The sequence below is a fragment of the Chionomys nivalis genome, chromosome 14, assembly GCF_950005125.1.
Source record: "Chionomys nivalis chromosome 14, mChiNiv1.1, whole genome shotgun sequence".
NCBI classification, from domain to species: Eukaryota; Metazoa; Chordata; class Mammalia; order Rodentia; family Cricetidae; genus Chionomys; species Chionomys nivalis.
This window is the reverse complement of record NC_080099.1, coordinates 58,883,453-58,910,276: the sequence shown is the minus strand read 5'-3', so window position 1 is coordinate 58,910,276 and position 26,824 is coordinate 58,883,453. Positions and strand designations below refer to the sequence as shown.

The 26,824-nt window shown below is 38.6% G+C and overlaps 1 protein-coding gene across 1 annotated transcript in view; it reads left to right on the top strand.

Moving 5' to 3' along the window:
* Positions 1-26,824, top strand: part of Asxl3 (ASXL transcriptional regulator 3) — a 106,080-nt gene that overhangs the window by 29,179 nt on the left and 50,077 nt on the right. Inside the window, exons 4-6 of the mRNA XM_057788755.1 lie at positions 89-206; positions 1,177-1,296; positions 13,544-13,707. Of these exons, the coding sequence (XP_057644738.1) occupies positions 89-206; positions 1,177-1,296; positions 13,544-13,707 (402 nt within the window). The remainder of the gene's footprint in view (positions 1-88; positions 207-1,176; positions 1,297-13,543; positions 13,708-26,824) is intronic.

The following is a 26,824-nucleotide window of genomic DNA, read 5'->3' as shown; positions in this document are numbered from 1 at the left end:
AGTCATGAGCAAGTGGATCATGTAATTCAATAACCAGAAATCACTGTGGATACATTTTTATGTTATATTTTATTATCGTGTTTTATAGGCTTTGAGGCAGCAGCAGAAAAGAAGAAATGGAGTCTCAATGATGGTGAACAAGACTGTTCCTCGTGTTGTTTTGACACCATTAAAGGTGTCTGATGAGCAGTCGGATTCGCCTTCAGGTAAAGATGGCCGGTTCCTCCCGGGAGACTTCCTGACGGAGAGAGATGGCTTGATTTTTTTTTTCTTTTTCTTTTTCTTTTGAAATTGAAAAGATACTTTCATATAAGGGTCAGTTTTCTATATAATCTATAACATATATCTGTATTATAGATGTGTACATCTCATTGATTTAAAAATGTGGAACATTTCCCAGTTGTGGTGTCTAAAAGCCACCAACCTATTTGTCACCAAATGCCTTAATTTGCTAATGCCAGTAGGTATGAGCAAGTGCGTCCTGATGCTGGTGAGTTTGCTCTGCTGCCATTAGTTTCCTCTTGAATGTTGAGCTTGACTTCTGGACCACATGCTGGCGTGCAACACCATGGGAAGGAGTTTTTCTCAGAGTGTGAATTTGTTTTTTGTGCTTGCCGCAGAGCCCAGCAGCCCTCATGAGTTTCTGTGTTCTTGCAGCATCATTTTCACCCTCATGAAGCCCTGACCCGAGCTTCTCATTTGTCTCTGGCGCTTTATCAGCTGTGAACTCTCGCATTCATTATGGACTAACGTTCGCGTTTCTGTTCCTGCTTCAGCATAAAGCTGTTGATTAGGGTCTCGTTCTTCCTTTTCTTCCACTTCCTTCTTTCTTCATTCTCCTCTCTGTCTGATATCATCTCTAAATGGCATCGTAGTGTTGAAGCTTATTTGAGTATTTTTACAAACATCTGACTCTTATTTAAAAGCTATTTGATCAGTGAGTGCATATCAAACTCTGCTATTAGGCCATCTGCTCCTGCTTTTTGTCCAGCTTGATTGATTGATTGGCCTATTCTCTTTATATCCAATAGGGGAATCAGATTGTAGCTAAGGTAGTATATTAACTCAGGAAAAGAAAAAGGAGATTATATCTGTGGTTCTTAAAACAATTTTAGATGCTTCTTGTCAAGGACAGGGAGAGAAAGATAATGGCATAATAACTGTTTCCTTTTTTAGGATCGGAGTCTAAAAATGGGGAAGCAGACAGTTCAGATAAAGAAATGAAACATGGGCAAAAATCTCCCACTGGGAAACAAACAAGCCAGCACTTAAAACGCTTAAAGAAGTCTGGTTTAGGTGAGTACCAGTTCACATTTTAGAGATGTGTGTTTGTACAAAAAAATAAATAGAGCTTTTTTTAGTTGTTAAACAGGAAACTGAAAGTATCCTTCATTCATTTAAACAAAAAAATGTTAAATTGGGAAGCATTGTAGTTTCAGTTGAGTCTCAAGCTTGTAGCAAAATGTGATGTTATTGGATAAAGCAGAGAATAAAGATAGCAAAATTAATGTGAAATGTGTATTCAACTAATTACCTGTATAGTCTGGATTTTCTCTAGTGTACAGTGTTGTATTGTGGTCTCCCTTTATTAGGGTATTCTAGGCGGAGGAAAAGGAGGCTCTTCAGAAGCATGCATTGAATTGAAGAGTGTGTTGTCATGGGGTCTGCTACAGTAGGGTTGCCATGCCTTGGTTTTTGTTTGAGATGCTTGAAATATTCAGTAGTACCTTTCTACAAAATTGAAATGGTATACAATCTCTGAGAGGTATGGGGGCCACTGTCCAAGGGTCTTTCTCTTAACAATCGATTTTGTCCCAAATGCTTGCTTTTGCTTTAATAAAGACCTATAATGAGTGCACTGAAGTGTGACAATTAAGACAAATACGAATGTTCCCTGGGCTGATTATTCCAGCTCATACCATCCACACTCCTTGTGTAGCGACCTGGGCCCACTGATTTCACCTTTGAATAGACACAATGATGATGTAACCTAGATAGAACATTAGAATATTTGAGAGAATACTGTGATATTATAGTGCTCAAATATCTCAGTGGATAAGTGCCTTCCACCAAAGAGTAAGGATCTGAGTTCAGATCCCCAGAGGATGTAGGAGGTCTGGTTATGGTCTTGCATGTCTGTAACCCTAGCACTAATGTGGAGGGTAGGTGGAGGCAGGCACATCATAAATTTGCTAGTCATTCAGTCTAACTAGTCAATAAGCAGCAGTGTGTTCAATGAGAGACCTTATCCTTAAAAGTTATAGTGAAGAACAAGGAAGACATTGCATGTCTGCCTGTAGCTCCACATGCATGCATACCCATATGACGTGTGAGGGTATGCATGTGTGCATGTACCCACATGCTGTCCCAGTCACCCCTGTTGCTACCTGTACACACAGGGATATTTGATGAGATGATCAATAGAAACAGCAAACTTATCAACCTGAGCATTTTCTTACTTTACCTGCCACCTGCTTGGCAATGTAGGACTCATTTGATTTACAGAGTTTTTCTTTTTGGTAAATTACAGCCAGTTTTTAAATGGTTGATTGATTGGTTTGATAGCTTTATTTATTGCCTACTGTATGCTAGAAAATTTACTAATTCCTGGGATATGCTTTCACTAAAAGGCATTGGTATAGGACTGTTGAATCTTTACATAAAATATTGTGGGAAAGGAATAGGGATTTTTAATTTAACTCTTTAATATGGCCTGCTTAGATATTCTCTATCATTTCTAAGGTTTTTTTGTGGTTATTTCCTATAACCCAAAGTAAGTCTCTCTGTGTTGGGTAATCACCATGCATACGTACACACTGATAGTTTTTTCTGGTCTGAATAGTTTAAGTAACTCCTAAATTGGGAAATTCTGAATGACATGTACAGAATGACATCTGAGCCACATCTACACACATAATATGTATTAATGTATTGTCATGACCAACCCAGGAATGATTTAAAGATCAATGACTTTAATTAAAAAGAGTGTGCTATCCATGAACTGTAGCACACCTCTGTAATCCCAGCACTTGGGAGTTCAAGCCTGGAGCTTTGCCAGCATTTTAAGTGAAATGCTAAGGGAAAACCCAACCAGCCATGATTACATGGCAAGACAATCTTTCAAGGCAAAACAAAGCTGGGTGGGTGGTAAATGACTTTGATTCCAGTACTCAGGAAGTAGAGGCAATCAGATCTTTGTGAGTTCATGGCCATCCAGGGCTGCATAGTGCATATTATCACAAAATTAATTAATTGATTAATAATCTACTACAACTTCAGCAAAATGAATGTGATACAAGGACAGTATCTAGCGCTATCTTCCTTGGCATGCCTAAATTTGGTCATGCTGTGTTATCAGAAGCCCCAGCCTGGTCTTGGATGTTTTCCATCAGGAACTTGTGTGTTGTGGTCATCACCTTGTTGTCCACACTGAAGTAGAATCAGAATTGCTTCGGGGTTTGTTGCTTCATTGTTTCTCTTTTACTTTGAGGGTCAACTGAAATCTGGGGTGGCAGGTGGCTTCTCTAAGTAATCGTGCACATCACTGGCCATCTCTCATGTTTGAACTTGTGCTGGAGTAGTTTCCTAGATGATTTAGCTTCATGCAAGGACAAAATAGAAATAATGATGCTGTTTTCTCGGAAGGCTGCAGAGAGTCATAGTCCATGGTAAATGGATTGGTTGATCAGATGTGTCAACCTTTTAAGGCTGGGACAGGGCATTGTCCTCTACAAAGTTTACACTTAAGAACTGTGTTCATAATATTTTAATTAACTTTATTATTTTATGTTGAGCTCCTTTGAAAGCTATTCTGGACCTGTTGGTTAGACTCATCTGCTTAACTTTTGATGATTTGTCTCATTTAATTCTTTAGTTTTATGAAATAAAATGATTTCCATTTTCAGTAAAAAAGAAAAGAAAACAACCTCAGAATCAAACTGTTAAGAAAGCTAAGGCATGCGCATCTGCAATCTGAACAATTCATGTTTGACAGACAGACTTGGAATGGCAGGTGGACCCTGCATCCAGTGGCTGTAGTCATGACTGGGGAAGCACCCCCTTTTATATAACCTGAAGAGTCTGACGAAGTTAAAGTGCAGGCACTCCGGCTGCGTGTGGACAGAGAGATAGCTCTTCTAAGAGCTCTTGGCATACCCGGTTTCAACCAAAAGAAGAAACTGGTGGGATTGAAAATGCGTCTGCTCAAGTAGAAACCAGGCAAAATGCCAACAGTCTGTGATCACCAGGGAAGCAACGGTGACTGCCTAAGCTGGCGGGCCTCTGAATAGAGTGGCTCGCTTTGTGCAAATGAAGTTGATGGTGCTCACTAACCCCTATTATACACCAAAAATATAAATGAAAAGTGAGGAGATATAGAAGAAAGAACCCTCAGGCTGACCATCTTCTGAAAACCATCTCATCCAGTTTTAAAATTATTTTTAATTTTTTTTTATTATATTTATTTGCTGGATGGTGGTGGGTGGGTGCACACAAGCCGTGGCATGCATGTGGTCATGAGAGGACAACTTCCGGTAGTTGGTTCTCTCCTTCTACCATGCACTTCCTGAGGGTGGAGCGCAGGTCTTCAGGGATGGTGACAAGCACCCTGACCTGAAGAATCATTTTCCCAGCCCACAGAGTGATTTTTTAAATGTCCATTAGAATTAGAATGTTTGGTGTTCTCCTTATCATGGTACTGCACGCTCTGCGAGAATAGAGAGAGATTGCCCTGGCCTTCCTTGCCATCCCTGCACACCGTTTTATCCCTTCTGTTTGCTAGCTGCTGCGAGAATATTGGGCTGATGAATGAGTGAGTATGTCAACTGAATGTGGTCGTAAATCAGTCCAGATAAATAAAGAGCAAGTTTTCAATGACTTTCTTTTTTCTTTCTTTCTTTTTTTTTTTTTTGATTTTTATTGAGCTCTACATTTTTCTCTGCTCCCCTCCCTGCCTTTCCCCTCCCCCCTCCAACCCTCCCCCAAGGTCCCCATGCTCCCAATTTACTCAGGAGATCTTGTCTTTTTCTACTTTTTACTTCCCATGTAGATTATATCTATGTATGTCTCTCTTAGTGTCTTCATTGTTATCTAAATTCTCTAGGATTGTGATTTGTAGGCTGGTTTTCTTTGCTTTATGTTTAAAAACCACCTGTGCCTTCGGGGAAGAGCATCCTAAATAAACTCATGTGTAAGTGCAGAATCAGAGGAAGGAGTACCCCCTCCCAAGCCGTTGGCCAGTCAGCCTGGAACACCACTCTTACCCACTTCTCCTTCCTGACTCAGATGCACTACAGTCTCAAAACTGGCTTGAAGTATGTTACCTCCTTTCAGTATGGGTAGCAGTCCTCCTGTGCTGAAGCTATTCTAAATTAGAACTTATATCACAAGTTTCTTCTCATTTAAATTAGTGATGATAAAACAAGGTGCAGTCAAAATTGGGCTTCAAAGTAGAAGCTTAAATTTTAATTTTTACGGTAAGATTCCCCTAAAGGAATAAGAAGTCACTTCTAATTATCCCATTTGCACTTCATCTCCCTCCACCCACGTATGCTCAGCCTTCTTCAGAATTGACAGCAGTATTGTAGCAATCAGTGAACCTGGAGCAAGGGTGTCTGCCATCCAGATAGCTTGCTGGACATTTTTTTGGTACCACAATATGAAATTACCTTCATCTACCAATGATGGATTCTGTGCTATATATCAGTTGACTTAAATATCTTTTTTGTTGTTTCTTCCCCCTCCTCTCTTTTGTGTTTCCTAACTTCATATATCTCATTCCCCTGGATAAAATGTAAGTGACGTAAAGTCAGGGACACTGACCTAAACCAATTTTTAATTGTACCTTCTACCGAGTCACACAGTAGGAGCTTAAAAGTGTTTGCTAAATAATTCCAAGCTTTTAACGGATGTCTCTGAGGGAGTTTTAATAATGTCCTCATTGAACCCAACTTCTGGGATTCATTCCAAAATTAATTTTTGCTGTTTAATCTTTTTGTAATAAATAATCAAAACTCTGCTGGTTTTAAAGATATTCCTTATTTCCAAAAATAAATTTATGCAGAAAAATAAAAATGAAAATTGGATAACAATTCTATGTCTCATTCAGTTATCCTCAGTGTTTTCTGAATATTGTTTGGCATTCCTTAATGTTACATATTTTCTCAGAGATTATATATACCAAGGCTCTATTTTAATTAAATTATTAAATTTAATTAATTTTTGGATAAATGAAAAACTTCTTTTTCTTTTTTATTGAAAATAGATTTCTTTCATACATTATACCCTGATTATGATTTTCCCTTCCCCAACTTTTCCAAGATTTGTTCCACCTTCCATTCCATCAGACTCCACACCCTTTCTGTCTCTCCTTAGAAAACATACAGACATTTAAAGAATAACAAGAAAATAAAACAAATTGGAATAAGACAAAGGGAAGAAAAAGACCCAAAGAAGAAACACAAGATTCACATGTAGATGCAGAGACACATGTTTTTACACACAGGAATCCCCACAGCACATGGGAATGAATGCCGTTATATATACGCAAGGGACCTGTCGGGTTATATATATTGTTCTATCAAAACCTGATGAACAAAGAGCCTGCCAGTAAGTTTGTTTTGTGTTGGCCATCTACTGCTGGGCATGGGTCCTAAGAGTGTTTTGGATCCCCGTGATTATCACTCACATGTATCTTAAGAGAAAGAGATGAAGTCGGGAAAATGTAAAGCTGAAAACCTCAAAATGTTAAACACTGCCCTAAGTTCTGTCCGTAGCTCTCCAAAGTCAATAAAACTGTGACAGCCTTGGCCATGCCATCAAGATGGCTGAGCAGGTAAAGATGCCTGTTGCCAGCTTTGTTTTGGGTTTCTTTAGACATGGGGTACACTTATTTGTTTGGATTGGGCCTTTCCCCTTGTTTGCCTGGTGTGAAGTGTGTGTGTGTGTGTGTGTGTGTGTGTGTGTGTGTATGTTCCTTCTGGGTCTTTCCCTTAGAACATTTGACACCTACTTTTTGCATATGTTGCATCGGGAAGTATGAATCTAAACCAGCGCACTCCTCCTGATCCACAAATGCAGGTGCCCAAGTGGGATGTGACTGCAGAACTCTCTGAGTACATTACAGCAGGGGATTAAATATCAGGGCCTTGGTTGGACACATGCCCCTAATTTTTATCACAAAATGGACCCTCTCATGTAGCGCTGAGTCTTTCTGTGTCTTCCCCTGTCTTCTCTGCCTGCCTCTGCTGCCATAGCCCTCTAGGCAAAGTGTCTGGGAAGTAGACACTAAAGGGACTTCATACTTTTCCTTCTGTGGGCACTGTAGGGAGATGTGCAATGCCAGCTTTAATGAGGGAAGACAATCATATATAATTGGATTGTTCTTAAGTCAATTAAGAATACATGTGTGAGGATAGTTAAAAAGGAATTAATTGTTCTTATAAGAGCAAATTTGGTTAAGCTGTTCTGTCTTTTCCTCAGAATTATAAAACATAGCTTCGCTTAGGTGGACATTTTGAGCATACATCTTTAGTTGGTTTAGTCATAAATGACTCTGTGCCACTTGGGAGAGAGGGGTAGTGGTGATTCTCCTCTTCCTCCTCTTCCTCCTCCTTCCCCTTCCCATCATTTCTCTCCTCTCTCTTCTTCCCCATCCTCACTCTCTTCCTCCTCCTTCTCACCTTTCATTAGAAGAGTTTGGCATAAAAATAAAGTTACCTACATTACATTAAGTTAATTATTAAGCTATTTATATTTTTCTCACTATATGTATGCGAGAGAAATCCTACTGATAACTTTTTTAAAAATATTTATTTATTTTTTATTAATTAATTTATTTAACTATTAAAGATTTCTGCCTCTTCCCCGCCACCACCTCCCATTCCCCCCCTCCCCCAATCAAGTCTTCCTCCCTCCTCAGTCCAAAGAGCAAGCAGGTTTCTCTGCCCTGTGGGAGGTCCAAGGACCACCCACCTCCATCCAGGTCTATTAAGGTGAGCATCCAAACTACCTGGGCTCCCACAAAGCCATTACGTGCAATAGGATTAAGAACCCATTGCCATTGTTCTTCAGTTCTCAGTAGTCCTCATTGTCCGGTTTTGTCCCATGCTTTTTCAGACCCCGGCCAGCTGGCCTTGGTGAGTTCCCGATAGAACATCCCCATTGCCTCAGTGTGTGGGTGCACCCCTCGCGGTCCTGAGTTCCTTGCTCGTGCTCTCTCTCCTTCTGCTCCTCCTTTGGATCGTGAGACTTCAGTCCAGTGCTCCAATGTTGGTCTCTGTCTCTGTCTTCTTTCATCGCCTGATGAAGGTTAATATTCAGGAGGATGCTTATATGTTTTTCTTTGGGTTCACCTTCTTATTTAGCTTCTCTAGAATCACGAATTATAGTCTCAATGTCCTTTATTTATGGCTAGAAACCAAATATGAGTGAGTACATCCCATGTTCCTCTTTTTGGGTCCGGCTTAACTCACTCAGGATAGTGTTTTCTATTTCCGTCTATTTGTATGCAAAATTCAAGAAGTCATTGTTATTTATTATGTGTATAGCATTCCTTCCATGTGTGCCCGCAAGCCAGAAGGGGGCGCCAGGTCTCATTATAGATGGCTGTGAGCCACCATGTGGTTGCTGGGAATTGAACTCAGGACTTCTGGAAGAGCAGTCAGTGCTCTTAACCACTGAGCCATTTCTCCAGCCCCGATAACTTTTATGTTTAACTATTTTCTATCTTAAATTTAACTTGGGAAGTGTAAAACTTAAAATAGTTTAGGGCTTGGGGATGTGGTTGAGTGGAAAAAGTGTTTCCTGTACCAGCCTGAGGACTTGAGTTTGCCCTCTAACGCTCATGTAAAAAGCTGGCCATGAAGGCATCACTTAGAATCCCATTCCTTAAGGATCTATGGGGTTCACTGCCATGTAGCCTCGTCAATTCCTCATTCCCTACCATCAGTGAGAGACTCTCCCCAAAATATGAGGTGGAGAGCAATTGAGAAAGACATCCAGTGTCAATTCTTGTTTCCCCCCAAATGTACATACATATACATGTGTACCCACATACACGCCTACCCCCACATATATCAGTATGTGCATACAATAAAAATCAGTTAATCTTTATTCAGCAATATTGTCAAAAGTCCACAATACTGTATTGGTCATTAAAAAAATCTACTTTTAATTATGTCTGCCTATTAAATCGGTCCTGTGTCTAGAACTGTGTCCCTGTTTTTTATTACTATTTATGTTTATGCAGTTTCTTCTCAGGAATTTCTAACTTCATTAGCTTCATTTTAAAAAATTCAACCTTTTCATATTGATAGCCATTATTATTCCTTTCTACACATGGGTCTCTACTCTTATTTCTATGTGATTAACTCCTTTGTTGTGTTTTTATTCACTGATTATTTTATTAAATTCATGATTTGAGCTCTTTCATTTTGAAACTTCCCTTCACACTCTAAAATTTAATTTTAAAATCAATTAGCATAGAATTTTATAAATACTGGCATGGTTTTTCCTCTGTCTTCTATAGACCCTTTGGAATGTCCAGCCATGTACTAGATGTGGGGAGGCTTGAAGGGTAACTGGCCTTGGATTGTGAAGCTTAAAGCCAATCTTTTCCTTTGGACCGTGCGATGTGGTTTTAGGTTAATGCTTCAGTATTTATTGAGACTCACTAGGCAGCTGTGGTCTGTTTCCTTGCTATTCCTTGAGTGACGAATAGAGTGACACCTGCACCTAGTAGCTTAGTGCAGTTCGCTGTCTTCAGTTTTTTGCATGAGCATAGGAGTTGATTTATGAAAGCTTTCTGTTTTTAAAGTTGCTTTTTAAATTTGATATGTTAGTTTTCTTTTTTCCATGTCTGTTGAGACTTCTACCACATTTGTAATGACAGTTTGTTTTCTTATTTCTCTCCCCTTTATGCTGTCCTGTTTATTCAGAGACTCGGGTCGTTATTCCTTACACATGTCATGGCTGTTCAGTTTCATTCTCAGCAATGTTGTTTACATTAATTTTATCTTGACAAAATCAATATTGTTTCTTTTTTGCTGTTTTAAATTCATTATTAGTATTTTTCAGTTTATCTAGGTGAATTTTTAACTATCTCTTGAAAGCAATAGATATATGGAAGTTTTTACATTTTAAATCTAATAGGAAAATTTGGTTGTGTTGGATTTAATTTTAGTTTTTCTTTCCTCTTTTTCAATGCCTACTCTTTGACTTATTTTTTCCTTATGTTAATTAATTTGGAATTTTTGTTCTTTTTCTATTCTTCTGGGGCTTCTTGTAGATTTTTAATAAAACTTATTCTCAGTACCCATGTTTTATGGATATTCTCATTACACATGTACCTTATTTCTCTACACATAATTTTATTTCCACTCTGATTTAACTTCTGTTAGTCATTAGTGTTATTTCTTAAAGTTAGTATTTACATAGAAGCACTGTGATTATTTGACTTTTAATTCACCATTCCTGCTACAGTTGTGTATTCTGTTCTTTAGTAGAAATTATTGGTCAATAACATCTGTCAGCAAGATTTTCTTAGGAGCAGAATTTCTGTCTGGGATATTTAAATATTCTTGGATGCTGTCGTTCTGAAATGCACAGCTAATGATAAAGTTCTAAGTTGATCTTTATTTCCATTCTGTCTCATCTGTTAGAAAGTTTCTGTTCATCTCATCACTGATTCTGATGATTATTTCTTGTATAAAATGGCTGCAAAGAATTTTTATTTTTGATATTTGCACAGATTTCAACTTAGATGGAAATGGGAATGAGTCCACAGTCTTCATGAGATTTGATGTTCTGCTTTAGCTGCGAGCCCTTATATTAAAAATATCTCACTCAAAGATTTCAGACATCACTTTCTGCCATCTTCTACCTTCCTCATTCTGAAACAACTGCAGATAGGCATTCTGACTACGTATAGCAGTCCCTGTAGTTCTTTGTGTTTAATTTATTATTTGCAAATTTCAGTATGTGTATCATTGTTGGATCAAATCCATTCAAATCCCTTCCTCCAACTTGCCCCATATACCACCACCATCACTTTTCCTTCCCAAATTCATGGGCTCTTTTGTTGCCTATATGCACACAGATGTAGGACCATCCATGAACACATGGGAAGCCTGTCAGTGGTTACAACTATGAATAAAACAGAGCAAAACCAAACAAAACAACTTTCTCCCCAAGAGCCATTAATTGCCGGTAACTTATCAGCCCATTCCACAAGACAGAATTCACAGCTGATTAGTTAGTTGGTTCAGTCCCCCATGGCTGGGTAGTCATAGGCTCCAGGGGAGAGTGTACTACCATTCTTCTGCTAAATGAACATAATATTATACTGCCCCCTGAATGCTTGTCTTTATACCCACAGATTACTTCTGTTCTCAGCCCTGTTCAGAGAAGCTCTTTTTACAGTAGTGATTAACACGGAGGCTCACAACTGACCAATATGCCTTGTATTTTTGTCTTTAGTCTTTCTTTTGTGTTTAATCATCTAAAACAAAGATCAACACATTGTGCATTTGTTTTCTATAAAGGACTAGTGAATAAGTAATAGAGGTTTCACACTGGACTGGATTTCTGCTACAGCTCTTTCCCTATGAAGCATGTTGTGAAAATAAACCTAAACAGTCCAGAAACTTCCAGCAATGACTGTGTCCTAGAACAGAGTGTACTGACCTCTGATTCAATGCATACTCTATAATCACAGGTAGCTCAAGTACCCAACAATTGTCCTTCTCATGTTGTACAGACCAGCTGACAATACCTTATAATGGATTGTTGTTTCAGTTGTTGTGATTTCCAGTTATGCAGTCTACACACAGATGCCACAGGACACCAGAGAGCCTTGAATTGTGGATTAATCTGGAAAAGTATATTTGCCCTTCATATCTTGCATCTGAAATTTTCTGTTTGTTTTGTTTTGTTTTGTTTTGCCAAGACAGGGTTTTTCAGTAGCTACAGAACCAGTTCTGGAACTCCCTCTGTAAACCAGGCTGGCCTTGAACTCACAAAGATCTGCCTGCCTCTGCCTTCTCCTGAGTGCCAGGATTAAAGGTGTGCGCCACAACCACCAGGAACAGCTGGAATTTTTAATCAACACTGCTTCTTAAATTATTCTCAAAAACACCTTGAATAGAAATCTTGTAAAAATTATCTGCACTTACTGCTTGAAACATGGTGGGAACACGCAACAGCTATTTCTGTCACCTGATTATTAGAATTAGGAGTACTAATCGGGGATACTGCTCAGTGGGAGAGCATTTGCTGAGCATCTTCAAGGCTCCTGTGTTCACTGCCTAGTACTGCAAAATAAATAAATAAATTTAAATTAATGAGGTATTGCTGTCATTGGACTGAAGTTCTAGAGAAGATACATAATTTTTTGTTTATTCATGTAAATGTATTGAAAATTCTGTCAAGTTGCAATTTACAATCACTTGTACCCACGTACTCAGGAGGCTTAGATATGAGGAATGCCACAAGTTCAAGGCCAGCTTGAATTTTTTTATTAATTAATTTATTTCTTTATTAAAGATTTCTGCCTCCTCCCCGCCACCGCCTCCCATTTCCCTCCCCCTCCCCCGATCAAGTCCCCCTCCCTCGTCAGCCCAAAGAGCAATCAGGGTTCCCTGCCCTTTGGGAAGTCCAAGGACCCCCCATCTCCATCCAGGTCTAGTAAGGTGAGCATCCAAACTGCCTAGGCTTCCACAAAGCCAGTACGTGCAGTAGGATCAAAAACCCATTGCCATTGTTCTTGAGTTCTCAGTAGGGAAATCAGAGAAGCATCACCTTTCACGATAGCCACAAATAGCATAAAATATCTTGGGGTAACTCTGACCAAGGAAGTGAAAGATCTATTTGACAAGAGCTTTAAGTCTTTGAAGAAAGAAATTGAAGAGAACACCAGAAAATGGAAGGATCTCCCTTGCTCTTGGATTGGGAGGATCAACATAGTAAAAATGGCAATTCTACCAAAAGCAATCTATAGATTCAATGCAATCCCCATCAAAATTCTTCACAGATCTGGAGAAGACAATAATCAACTTTATATGGAAAAACAAAAAACCCAGGATAGCCAGAACAATCTTATACAATAAAGGATCGTCTGGAGGCATTACCATCCCTGACTTCAAACTCTATTACAGAGCTACAGTATTGAAAACAGCTTGGTATTGGCATAAAAACCAGCTTGAATTTGTAATGAGCTCCAGGCATAGCTGAATTGCATTGTAAAACCTTCCTTGCTTCAGAAAAACAAAACCAATAAAAAATAAGACATTCATAATTGCAAGTTTTTTTTTAATTGGACCTAATTTTAATTAGCTAAATATTGATTGAAATATCACTGGGTTGATATAAACTGTAATAATAAGGGTTGTGTTTTCTGATTTGGTCTCTGGAAATCATTTTAGAAGCAATGGAAATAAACATATTCCTGGATATATTTATGTTCAGTGAGTATGTATAGACATGTGTTGATGTACATGTGTTTCTTCACTCTGTAATAAAGTCATACCTCTTGCTTTACCCTTCACAGGACACTTGAAATGGACCAAAGCTGAGGACATTGACATAGAGACCCCTGGATCTATCCTTGTCAATACTAACCTGAGGGCATTAATAAACAAGCACACCTTTGCTTCCTTTCCCCAGCATTTTCAGCAGTATCTCCTGCTTCTGCTCCCAGAAGTGGACAGGCAGGTAAGTGGAGTTCTACACCAGTTTTGTTCTGGTTCCCATCATACAGTGCAATGGTTGTCTGTTGTCAAGGTGACTGGGTCTGATTGGATGGCTTTACGAAATGAAGTATATAATTTATTTATTGTGTTTAGTTACTGCTGCTGTTGGTTTAGTTCTTTAGTCCTCCAAAACAGAACTATTATTTTTAAAATTCTTAGTAATAAGCCTACTCAAAATTTTAATCACAGTACACTGTAGTGGAATGAAGCCTTGGCCTATCCACATTGGGAAAGGAAAAGAAAAAAAAATTAGGCATTTCACTATCAAATAAATCTTTGAAGTACCTGCTCCTTTGCTGAGAGAGAATAATGAAATTTAGTAATAAAAAAAAAACAGGGTTTCTGAGAAATTATGTTAATGTTTTTATTCTGACTCCTTCCAAGTGGCATTTAAAATTTGTATTTGCATTTTCTTCTGAGAGCCTATCATCAAGAATATGGTGCCTATAAATAATCACCTTTTATCTTTTTGCTATAACTAGAGATGTCCTAAATATATTTTTAGAAAGCTTCTAAAGTAAAGAAATACAAATATAGACATGTAAAAAGAGGCATCAATCAACTTCTAAGCTGTTCTGTTAGGGAAGAGAAGGGGAAAAAAATCTTCACATAGTTTTTATTAAATGTCACAAAAATTATTAAGTGCTATCTTGAAGACATTTTTCTGTGATCTTCTTGTGGCATAATATATTCATTGTTCTGTAATTCTTATTTCAGTAAATTCTGACAATATATTTTAAGTTCATACACTTAATAATATATGGATAATTATGAATTTATATGTTGAATAGATACATCCATCTCTGAGCTGAATTATGCACCTTTGGTTCCATACTTCCATTCCTTTCTGAGTAACTTCGATAGTTTCTGTATGTTTTAGTTTTGTACTAACTTGACTACCTCTTTTTATATAAATTTCATTTTGATAACTAATAGTTTGTTCAAAGTCCTACATATTTCTTTAATACATTCATCTTTTCAGAAAGATTAATTTGACTTCAGATACATTTTATTGGGGGTTGCCATTGTCGAACCAAAAAATTCATAATCTTTTATTGTGACTCTGATATATTTTAGACGCTTTAAGGTGGTAGGTAGACAGTAAATGCTTAATCAGTGCTCACGACATGAATGATTAAATGCACTCTACTTGGGTACATGTTCTTTTGATGAATTACCAAAGCATGAGGATAAATGGACAAGCCTAGACTAAAAGAAGCTCACAGAGCTTTTGTAAGCGCAGATGCAAGCTTAATAGTCTTTCTTTAGCCTGCAAATACAGACAGAATTGGAATAAAATGGGTAGGAAATTAGGGAGAACAAAAATCCAGAATTACAAAATCAAGAGTTAACTAACTTCTGGGAGTCTTATAAGAAGAACAGTAGAAATGACTATGTAAAGACACTAGAAATAGAGTCTGGAAAATTCCTTTAGTATCTGTCATCAGATACCTTGAAGTCTTTTGAGTAGAGTGTAATCTAATGATACCATTGCTTTTGAAGACTTTTCCATGTAATTGTCTTTGTTAGGTAACATTTCTCCCCTCATTATTAGTGTATTCTGATTGTACAAAATGATGATTTCCCTTATTTAATTTCCATATGCATGTATAATAGCATTTATCATATACATGCTCCTGTCATCTGTCAGATCCTTGACCCACCTCTTGCTGGCTGGCTTTCTGTTAGCAAAGAGTCTCCCTTCTATCTCATGTCGTTCTAAGAGCACTACTTTTTAAGAAAGTAATTTCTCAGTACTGCGAAGGAATGCCAAGCATGGAAAACATGAGAGCAGAAATAATCAGTACACTATTTTAGTTCCCAAAGTGGAAGAATGGAGAGTTTGAGGGGGATTGGCACTGAAATTAAAAATGAAGAAACTATAATCATTGTTATTCTTGTTTTTGTGCTCCTCCTCCTTTTCCTCCTCCTCCCCCTCCTCCTCTCCCTCCTCCTTTTCCTCCTCCTCCCCCTCCTCCTCTCCCTCCTCCTTTTTCTTGACCTCTTCCTCTACCTCCTCAAAAATATATAATTTCAGTTTTGATTCATAACCTTTGAAGGAAGTTTTAGGGAGGAACCATGGATAGTCATTTTATTTGTTTGTTTGAGAATAGGATTCAGGAGTCAAGACAAACGTTGGAAATGTATTTATTAGCATACACAGTTATTTTCTCCACCTGGTCATGGATGTGATTTATCTTGTTTACAGTAAGGTGTAGCATACACCACATCCACAGTAAGTACTGGTGAAATAAATAACAAATTGTCTTAGATTTAACCAAGGATGCACTAACCCAAGAGACCATGGTGTGAGCCTGATATTTTATTCAAGCTACAGCAGTTTCTCTTACTCCATTTGTTTCCTAGCTACTGTAAGAAAGAAATATAGATGAATTTGGCACAATACCCATTTGTGAATAACATTTAGCCCTTTGGGAGATTATTTATTCAGAAATATTTACAGAGCATGCATTGAGCGTTGCTTACTTGATGAATGAAGAAACTATATGTGATTTATTTGTGTGGGTTGGCGTAACAGCAGAAAACCACACATTGTAATGCAATGCCCTTTCTTTATAATTAAGGAAAAAGATTAATGGATGTATAGGTCTACACCAAATTTAGCAAGATGACTGGGGCACATAAGTGTCAAAACAGAAGCATAAAGTCCTCTAAAGTCGCTGAAAATGGAAACAGTTAACCCAAAAGCACTCTGTAGTAGGGACAAGCGCTGAGGTTAAGCCTAAAGCACTGGAAAGTGCTTTTAAAGTAACAAGCATCTTCCAGAAGGAGAATGTGGCATTTGCAAACTGCCCACCCAACTTTCCAGTAGATTCTGTCCTTCAGTGTGACTGACATTGTCCAGAGAGGAATCTAGGATACCATGAAGAAGGACACCTTTCCCTGCAAGCGTTAAGTCCTGGTTGCAGGCTAAATAGATTTTTGGAATTTTGTGTGAAACCGGTGGTAGCCATCAAGGATTGTTCAATATGGTACTGCTCTCTGAGTTTAGCTTTAAAGTTTCCAAATTGCTACAACCTGGACTAGACTGAGCTGGGAAAGCAGAGGAGTGCAGTCTGATTGTGTTAGTTTATTTGAGCCCATGAAGGGTCTATAATTATATGAAATCCCTTGGAGTTTTATTGGATAAAGACTCCTACCCAAAGCTTGAAATTCCTAACTCTCATGTTTTGCTTCCCTGAATATTCCAAATTTATGCCTCATAACCAATCTAAAACAACCCTGTAGGATCCCTAACCTTGGAGTTTATTACCTGATTGCATCCTTAAATACAAAGAGCTACATCTCGTCTTGCCACTGCCAGCTGCCATGAAGTCACCCGCTCCATCCCCATGCTCTTCTGCTTCTCCCCCACCCTGTTCATAGACCTGTTTGTGTCCAATCATAATTTAATCACTTCTAATTGTTTAATTACGTTGTTACATCTAGTTGACATTTGAATTTACTCTTCATATCGTATACTGCAAGTAACAGAAAATCCATCTAAACTGACTTAAGCTTTAAGAGAATTTATTGGTTCAGGTATGTAAGATAACAGGCGTTAGTGCATTGTGGCATGCTTTTGGTTATTGATCTTGGGATTCAGTTATTGTGAAGGAGTCATTGCACTATTTGGCTAAGTAAATTTTGTAAGATAGTTGATGTTTTAAATATGAGTCCCATTGTGATAGGATCACTATCTGTATAAAAAAAAATGAGTGTTTACTTCTTGTCACACTTGAATGGGGAGAATACATCTACCCCAGTATTTAGAACAAAACACCAAGATTCACATTCATGGTTGCTGCTGAGGTCACCTGATCTCTTATCCAATCATGAATGCAGTCAAGGGAATGAAAAACACAGAAAGGATTGAGCTAATGAGAGCTTGCTCTTTGAACAATGTTTTCACCACTACTGCCATGAAGTTGTACACTTGTTTTAGGGTCAGAGACACATTGAAGTTCTGTTTCTAAGTTGCATTAGAGGGTACACAGTAGGGATGAATAGATACTTGCTACATAGCTAACCATACCCTCAGAAGAGAGGGTAGATTGAGTTTATTTTTGTAATACATTGGATTGAGACACTTCCAATCCAATACACTTTTGTAATACATTGGATAGAGTCTTCAGCTTGAGACTCTAGGTGTTGGATTGGGTTAAGTTGACAGAATTATTTATGTAAGCTCTGAGATGTGATGACAGTGGGAGTTATCTTAGTCTCTACAGGGGAAACTACACGTTGAAGGGTGTTTATAGAAAGAATAAGGGAAGGCATGGGGCACAGAGAACCTCTTCAATGTAGAGGTTATAGTTAGATGGAGGGAAGGAGGGTAAAAGGTAGGAACTAGAGACTATTAGCATTTTGAAGTACAGGTAGAGGAGGCTTCCCACTGTTACACACAGAAACCTGAAGAATTCACCCTAGACTTTTACAGACCTTGACTTCGAGCAAATTAGGATTTGTGAATTGAATTCTGCAAAGATGTCAGAAGAACTGTTTTATGAAGAATAGTTGGGGATTGTATCAAAGATACCAGAATATAGGCTGCAGCAGGAAGATGAGGAGGAAAATCTGTGATCAGAATAAAGCAGGACTTGAAGGAGATTTTCTGCCCTTTGTTTTACTTGTCATACATAGGAATATATAGGATTGTGATGAATTCCTGGATATTTGATAGCATAAAAATGGATCCTGGAAAGTGGTATATCTTTACTGTAAACAAAATTAAGTTTGAGACTCTTAGGCCACCTCTGTGGAGGAATGGGGCCCCACCCAAGATCATATAACTTCAAAGACTTAAGGCTGGGGGGGTCATTGCTAATTTAAAATAATATCTATATATGATGGAAATCTTAACTCTGTATGGCAAGCCTTTGCAACAGGCTTTAATTGTGCTAGAGTTCTTGTTTGAGCTGGGGAGAGGCTTCTATTCGATTCTGGGTTAAGGGGGTTCCCCCCACTTCTTATATGCAGTTTACAGCCATACCACCCCGAATGAGTCCAGTCTTGGTCCTTCTCATACCCCTGGAATTTTTATGACTTTCTATCCTCTCTCAGAATCAAGAAGGGGGATCCTTGGTTTTTCTTTCATATCTATGCCTTCACCCTCATTTTCTCGATTTTCCTCAAAAGTAAACCTTAGAACAAAGACTGCAGTCCTCCCAGGGTTGTTACATTCCCTTCCTCCCTTTCCTCCTTGCCCTCTTCTCTATCTTCTTCTTTATACCCCTCTGCATCTTCCTCTTTTCTTCATTCTCTTCCTTCCTTTCTTCCTTCTCCTCTTTCTCCTTCCATTCCTCCTTCTCTAGTCTCTAAACTAGCCATAAACCCTTAGAAGTTACATTTCAGAGTGTTTCTGGGCTGATGATTTACTCTCCCTCCCACACAATCTGTGAGGATATTGGAGTTAGTGGAGTCTATGTGACAGCAAGGCAGAAAGGACTGTTTAGGCAGAGGAAGATGAGTAGGGAGAGGTGAGGAAGAGAAGAGATGAGACCAGTGGGGGCTGGACCAAAATACAGTGGCATATATGTATGATAAAAATACAGAAATGTGTTCTTCCATACCATAGACCTAGTGTAGGCAGTGGAGATCAGAGGAATAGAAGCAATGATTTCTTTGTGATTGGAATTCCAGTCAAATTTAGCCAGGACTCACAGTGAGATCTCTTTGATCTACAAGATCACGTACAGACTCATAACTATATTGAGTGTGGCTGCTGCTCTCCTCTGTCTGCACTTGACATTAGTCTTCCCGTGATACCTTTGAAGACTTTAAGCCAGTCTGGGCTGGTATAGTATTTCCTTGTGATCAGATTCAGATTACAGACTTTGGAAACAGGCAATAAATGAATCTGGGTTCTTGCATACTGCTGCCCAGTTTCCCTAATGAAAAACTTACTGCTTCCCTCTTTGAAATTAAATAGTATTTTTGAGGGAGTTAATTTTAGCCATGTAAATATCCTGCTGCTCTTCAAGCAACATCCCACTTACTAATTCGTACTTGTACAACTTTGTGGCTTTCTGTTTTTAATAGGTTATTATGCTTAAATTATCTCATGTCCGGGGATTAGAAGACCATTAAAAGGGATTCTGGGCTCTTAGACCTGTCCCTGTTATTATCTGATCTCTTCCTTACTATGAAGCATACCAAGGTCAAGGTGGTTCAGTTTCATTTTGTACATTCTTGGTACCCATCCAGGATGAACCCTACCACCAGGAGACCAGGCTTTCCTTTAGTGCAAGCTGGAATCCAGAAATCCAGATTTCATCACTGGTGTGCTCTACAGATGGGGCATTGCTTCTCCCAGATCTGGGAGAGATTTGGGAAATACAACTAGACACGAAATACATATGTACTTACACATGTGTGGGAAAATCTCTTTACCTCTGCATTGACTTCAGGAGCATCATGTAGAGAAGTATGAATCTGGTACGTGACCAGTACAAAATCCACATCTACGTCTCTCTCCGGGTGTAGCTTTCTATCTTGCAAAGCATGGATTCAGACTGATCTAATTTAAACTGGTACATTCTAGTGTTACTCTTTCAAGCTGTCTCTCTTCTCTGATAGTGAGGAAATGGCTTCTATTATATGTAATATATATAAATACTTGATGTCATCTTCATATAGGCAGTAATTGTTCTGCACTAACCAGGTAACCTTCCCATGTGGATCAGTCCTTGTCACAGCAAGGCCCTGACTTGAGGACAGGCCTTACGACCTATTCACCCACCTCATCTGGCCCCTTCTCTGTCCTAACCGACTACACGTCAGGCAGGACACTCCCCCATGCAGGTACTTCCTCACCAACCCCAAATTTGAAACTTCGGTCCAAGTGCATCCTTTACTGACCTGCCTCCACCCCACTGCATTATGTTCTGTTCTGTTGCCACACTGGCCCCTCACCTTACTATACACACACACACACACACACACACAATCACGCACTCACTCACACATATACACATAGACACATAGAGGGGGGCTATATTAATCTAAACTTCAGGCCAGAATTATTCAGAAAGTAAGAGGCCTATGCTTCCTGGTTGTTTGGGAGCCACAGTGGTGAAGTAAATAAAGAAAGAAGAGTGAATTTAATCCCTATACCTTCCCTATGTGACCAATACAGGTGGTATTCTTTATCCATCCCTGAAGGTAGGTCCTCACCACAGACCCTTCTCTGTGCAGAGTTCTGGAAGCATCTCCTCTAACCACATCAAGCCACCATGGCATACTATTAGTCCTGGCTTACTGCACTGTCTTCTGTGAGTTTGCTGCCTTTTGTCTCTAACTCTGCAAACCTTGGATTCAGTATTCTCTCATCTATGGTTCAAACTTGAAGGAAATGAACTATCTGTGCTTGCTGGTACTCTTGATGGATAGACCTCTTAGGTGTATGGGTTGCTGGCTACTGAGCCCAGGGCCTCACACATGTCAGGCAGATGTGCTGCACTGAGCTGTACTTTCAGGTACTTGACAGGCTTTTTTGGTGTGAAGTTGAATTATTTGGCCATAAGCCCATCCTAGCTTTTGGAGTAGGAATAGATTATATATAATTCAAATAATTATTCAACCAATGTTAATTGTTATTTATTTATGTATGAGGCTCTGCTAAGCACTGATGACTTAATGTTTAAAAGCCATAGCTCCTGTCCTGAGAGAGATGGAAAAGTCTGTTATCATGAACTTAGGCTACATTGGTGTTGTATGCATCTTGCAATGGGGACCTAAAGGAACTAATTATTGTCTGTGGGTAGAGGGGCCTATAAAGAGATATGTACGTATCAAGCAAAGAATCATAGAGAAAGTCCCAAATGGAGGCAAAAATATATGTCAGCAATAGTACTGAATGCTCAGCTTTCCATATATGCAATCATTAGCCCTTACAATAAAGCTTTACATAGTGTCATTTATCCCCAGCTCCAAGACTTGAAACTCAAGGGTCAAAGACAAGAACCAGAACAATTTAACTTCTTCTAAGTACAATTATGGGAGTCAGATTCTGGAGACCAGATAATCCAACCCTAAATTCATGGTATTTCCCCTCAGGGTCTTCCTTGTCCCCAGTAACTAAAGCAGAGGAGGTAATGAGGTCTAGCTTACCTGGGAAGATGGGGAGATCAGGTGAGGACCTTGAGCTATGAAGTTGGAAGAATGTCTTCAGGAAGATATAGGGGTCCCTAAACAGCTTAAATTAAACCAGGATTTTTTCATGAGGCATGGCATGAATAGGTTTACATTTAGAGCTTTGAAAGAGAAGCAAGGGAATAGAAGATTGAGGTTCCCCACCCACTATTGTATTAGGCCATCTTCCTTTTGTTGCTCAGGCAGTAAGCCTGTGCTCTCTCTTATGCCTTTGCTGTCATCTTTGATCAGGTAAGCTCACTCTCATCCATCACAACCCAACATTACTGCATTACAAAGGACTCTGTTTCCTAACTAAATTTGTTCTTTAACAATTCCACAATCTATATCATACAATCTGGTCCCTCTTATCACCCCACACTTTTCTTATCTCTTTCAGATCTGTTTCCCTGACTTCCCTACAGGTTCTTTCCCCATGTTCATGAATTTTGCCTTGTTTGGTGACTCAACCCACTAAGTTTCCCTAGAGCCATCTGAGTGACCATAAGTATGGAACTAGTCTCAGTGGGTGCACATCTAGGGATTATGACTCCCCTCCCCAAGAATCCATCAGTAGCTAAGAATTTAGCAGGTAGAGGTTTAGACCTATAAGCCCTCCCTTTATCCACAGCTGGCTATTAACTTTGAGCGGTTTAGCCTTGAGCAGAACTGGTATAAGCAACCACAGCTGCTGTGACTTCATGATTGCAATGGTTATATTATAGTTAATAAGATAAATTTTTGCATGTACAGGACTTTCTTGATTCATCTGCCCTTTAAGGTGCCCTCTTTAGTTATTCTCTGTTATGTGTTTCTGTTTATTTTTTTCAAAATATGCATTGTATGGCTTCATTTGCATAAAGATTCCAAAATAATGTCTTTATATGTTCAATGTGTATGGCGCTTAGGAAGAGGATCAGTAAATAAGGATGGATGGATGGATAAATGAACTAAAGGAAGAATAGATTGATGAATGCATGGGTAAATTAATGAATGAATAAATTGGATGAATTAATATAGAAACAATTAGATGTGTGAATGAGTGGATTAATGAATAATTAGATGAAGGGATGAAATAAATAACTTTGACCAAAGATATTACAGGATTAAAAAAAAAAACTAGATTCAGAAGGTATAGAATTAGATTAGTTGATCTGCTGTAACATACTACAACAGACCAAGAGTCTCAAAGAATCAAAAGAAAATCTTTTCTTATGGTTCTGGAGGCTGGAAGAGCTGGTATATGATTCTCCAATACTTCTTACTGTCCTTGGTGTACAGATCAGCCTTCATGGTGAGAGTGCTCTCCAGCATTCCTTCTGCTTCTGTAGGTGCAGTAATACTAGACTAGAAAAATCTTCCTGGTGCCCTCTACAACACTGAGAGACCGGTCCCAAATAAAAATCACATTGTGGGGCTGGAGAGATGACTCAGTGGTTCTGAGTACTTGCTGTACCACCAGAGGACTTGAGTTCAGAATCCAACACTCACACTGGGTAGCAATTCCAGTTCCAGGGCATCCAGTGCCTTCTTTCTTCTCCTCTGCAAGCAGCTGCACACACAAGACAGGCACAGATATACAAATGCATAAATGCAAATAAAAATCTTTAAACAATAGTCACATTGTGATTACAACCTCGGCAATTTTAGAAATAAAATTTTGAACATTTACTAATTGGATTGAGTGAAGAAGAGTTTAAGGATATCAGATATGACTTCTTATATAATGGAGAAAGTAGGCTTCAACATGTTTTGCCTAAATAGTGAGATTACTGATGAGGGAAATTAAAAATAGAAGAGATTTTTCTATTTATTGATCAAAGTTTTAGAATTCAAGGAGGCTGGATTATAAAAGAAAGGAAAATAAATCCTATATATATTTATGTGTAAACCTAGATCTCACCAGGTATTAGAAAAGTCCTGTTCTATAATTCCACATGTCCTCTCTCCAGGTTTCCTTTATTTATTAATCTTTAGACAGTCTGGATTTGGTAGTTCAGACTGGTTTTGAATTTGTGATCCTTCTGCTTCTGCCTCCCAGTGATAGCTGAGATTATAGCTTGTAACACAAGGGCAGCTAAAGAGAAGGCTGTTAAGAAAGTATGTTTGTATGTGTGTGAGTGTGTGTATGTTTGCATGAACATGCATAATGCATGCATGTGCTGATTCCTGAGATCCAAGAGGATCAGGAAGACAGTGATGACATAATTAATATAAATAAGTGCAGTGCAAAGTGATTCTGTCTTCTCGGAGCGTGAAGATGTGTGGTAAGGCAGCATGGTGGGCCAGCATAAGGATTTAGTGTCCCAAAGGTATTGACAACTGAGTAACGTTGATGATGAGGCCAAGTGGTGGTTGACACAGCTCTTCTCCTTGCCTGTTTTCACCCCAACAATGCTAAATAATTTCTTTGCAGTTACCTTGGCAACAGATGTATCAGAACTTGAGTTTCTCCAGACTAATACAATTTTCTACATCTCAATGACTTTGTGGTGGGAGAGGGGCAGTTTGTGAGATTCCTGACTGACTATGGGGCTCAGGCTAGCAAGGGTGAGAGGGCGGAACTGCACCAAATGAAAGTGTGGGAAGAAGAAATTGTAGGTTTCCAGGAAGAAAAGTTTATTAACTGTGAAGTGTCGAAGTGCAGAACAACACAATTTGAACATGATCAGCTAGATAAACATAAATCACAATTCTTCTCTTCAGTCACATTAACTTTGATTCTGACATCAAGGGAGAAAAACCCAGACGACCAGGAAAATGAAGAAGTAGAAGTCAGCCACCCTTCATCCAGTCCCCACAAGGAAAAAAAGTCTCCATAATCTCAGAGCTTGACTCTTTGGCCAACTATGACTGTGCATTTCTCTCTCTCTCTCTCTCTCTCTCTCTCTCTCTCTCTCTCTCTCTCTCTCTCTCTCCCTCCCTCCCTCTGTCCCTCCCTCCCTCCCTCTTCTTCCCTCCCTCCCTCTCTCTCTCTGCAGATGTGTGGGAGACTTTTTAGAGACTCCCTGATGATGCATGGCAAATCTTCCTTTAAGAATGTGCACTTTATCAATGTGTCTACATAGAACAATTTTGTGACCTTTTAAAAATATATGACAGCTGGTGGAATAAATGTCACCTAAAGTGGAGTCATATTTAGCCTTTTATTACACTTTCAAATTGAAGCTTACTGATGAATAGGTTGTTGTCATTCCTGTCACCTGACTCATTTTTAAGTGATGATCTTCACCATCTCCATTTGATGGCATCGGGGCACAAAGGGCTGTCTGCAAATCTTTATTAGACCATCCCCCAACAGCATCCCAATAAATGATAGCTTTTATTTTTGACCAAATGGTAATTGCAGCATTTCAGTCTGCTCTGCTGTTGCTGTTGTTTGTTCTGGGTCTGTATCAGAGTGTCTATGGTGTGCTAAATGGTTAGCTTCTGAAAGATGTGTACAGTATAGGCACTTTAAAATCCTATCTGCACTCACTAACAGTAATGCACATAATTTTAACCATGGAGAATGTCATTAAACTAAAATGGAACATTTACACAGTCCTCTTACAGAGAATTTTGGACCAGGAAAATGAATGTGTATGTCAAGTATTTACTGCAGCCGAGAATGTGATTTATTGATTTCTGATGGCTATGTTGGCATCAGCGTATATATTTAAAGAAGCCTTTATAAATGCAAATGGGAAAGGGCTTTTCGTTCTTTTTCCTCCATGGAAATAGCTCATACATTTTCAATAAGCCAGGCTCCTATTAGAGATTGCTCCACATACTGTATATATTGATTTAAAAATTATACTGTTATTTTATTCTACAAATAGCATATATAAGGAAATGTCAATTTACCTAAAAGATTATAAAATTCAAATGTATTAAAGATATGAAAAGTGCTAGTATCTTAAGCCTTTAGGTAAAAGTAACCGTATACTTGTAATGTAATTATTTTAATGGAATGGACACATTGGCTTTTCCCCTGCTTCTGAAAGCATATCTCAGGGTACTTAGAAAATCCATTATTCCTTCTTGCCTAAGTCACTTACTGGTGGTGATACTAAATCATATGTAGCCAATGATAGCCTTGCAATCGGAGACTTGCTATTCCCATTCTTGCAATTCCCATTCTTGCAGTTCAGACTGTAAGGGAAGCATGTAGATATACATAGCTTATTTAATAATATGGAAATGACTTATGGAAACAACTGATCTTTATCTACATTATTCACTTCTTAGCTCACTTGAGGTTAGCATCCAATTCTATTAAGCAGTATCTAGCTTCAGCTTATGTCAGATGATGTACAGATTAGACTGAGTTATAAATAATGGACAAGTCAAAAAAAAACGGAGCTCCTTTTGTTCCCGTGCACAGTGCGGTTAACAGGGGAACGCAAGCATATTCAGCCTGGAAAACACCATTGCATATGACAAAACCTGTTCTGCATCATACATACAGACATGGTGTGGTAATTGCACAGCATTCAAGGGTATCTTCAACTGTGTCTAATCCACCACCACCACTACTATATTTTATTATGGATACATTATGCTGCCAAGTGATATTTGTATAGTTACCCTTTGCTTTTTAACTCACTTAATAAAATATTTATAGCAAAACTTTCAGCTTTTTTTCAGCCAGGGAAAATGAGAGTCTTGTAGAAAGAACAAATTTCCACTACCTTTGCTACAGATGTGGAAAGGAACAGCATGGGCGTGAGATGGTGAGAGTTAATTCAGATGGCAGGGCACCTGTTGTTTTAATGGTAAGGAACATTTTCATATCAAGGCAACCATGGACTATTATGAATATATATCATGTAGAAACTCCTAAATTAAGGATGACAGAAGAAAAAAACTCAATTAAATTTATGAAATCATCTTTAAGCCTCTAGTGATTATTCAGTCCTACTTAAAAAATAAATAATTATATAAAAATGCCCCAGTTCAATACA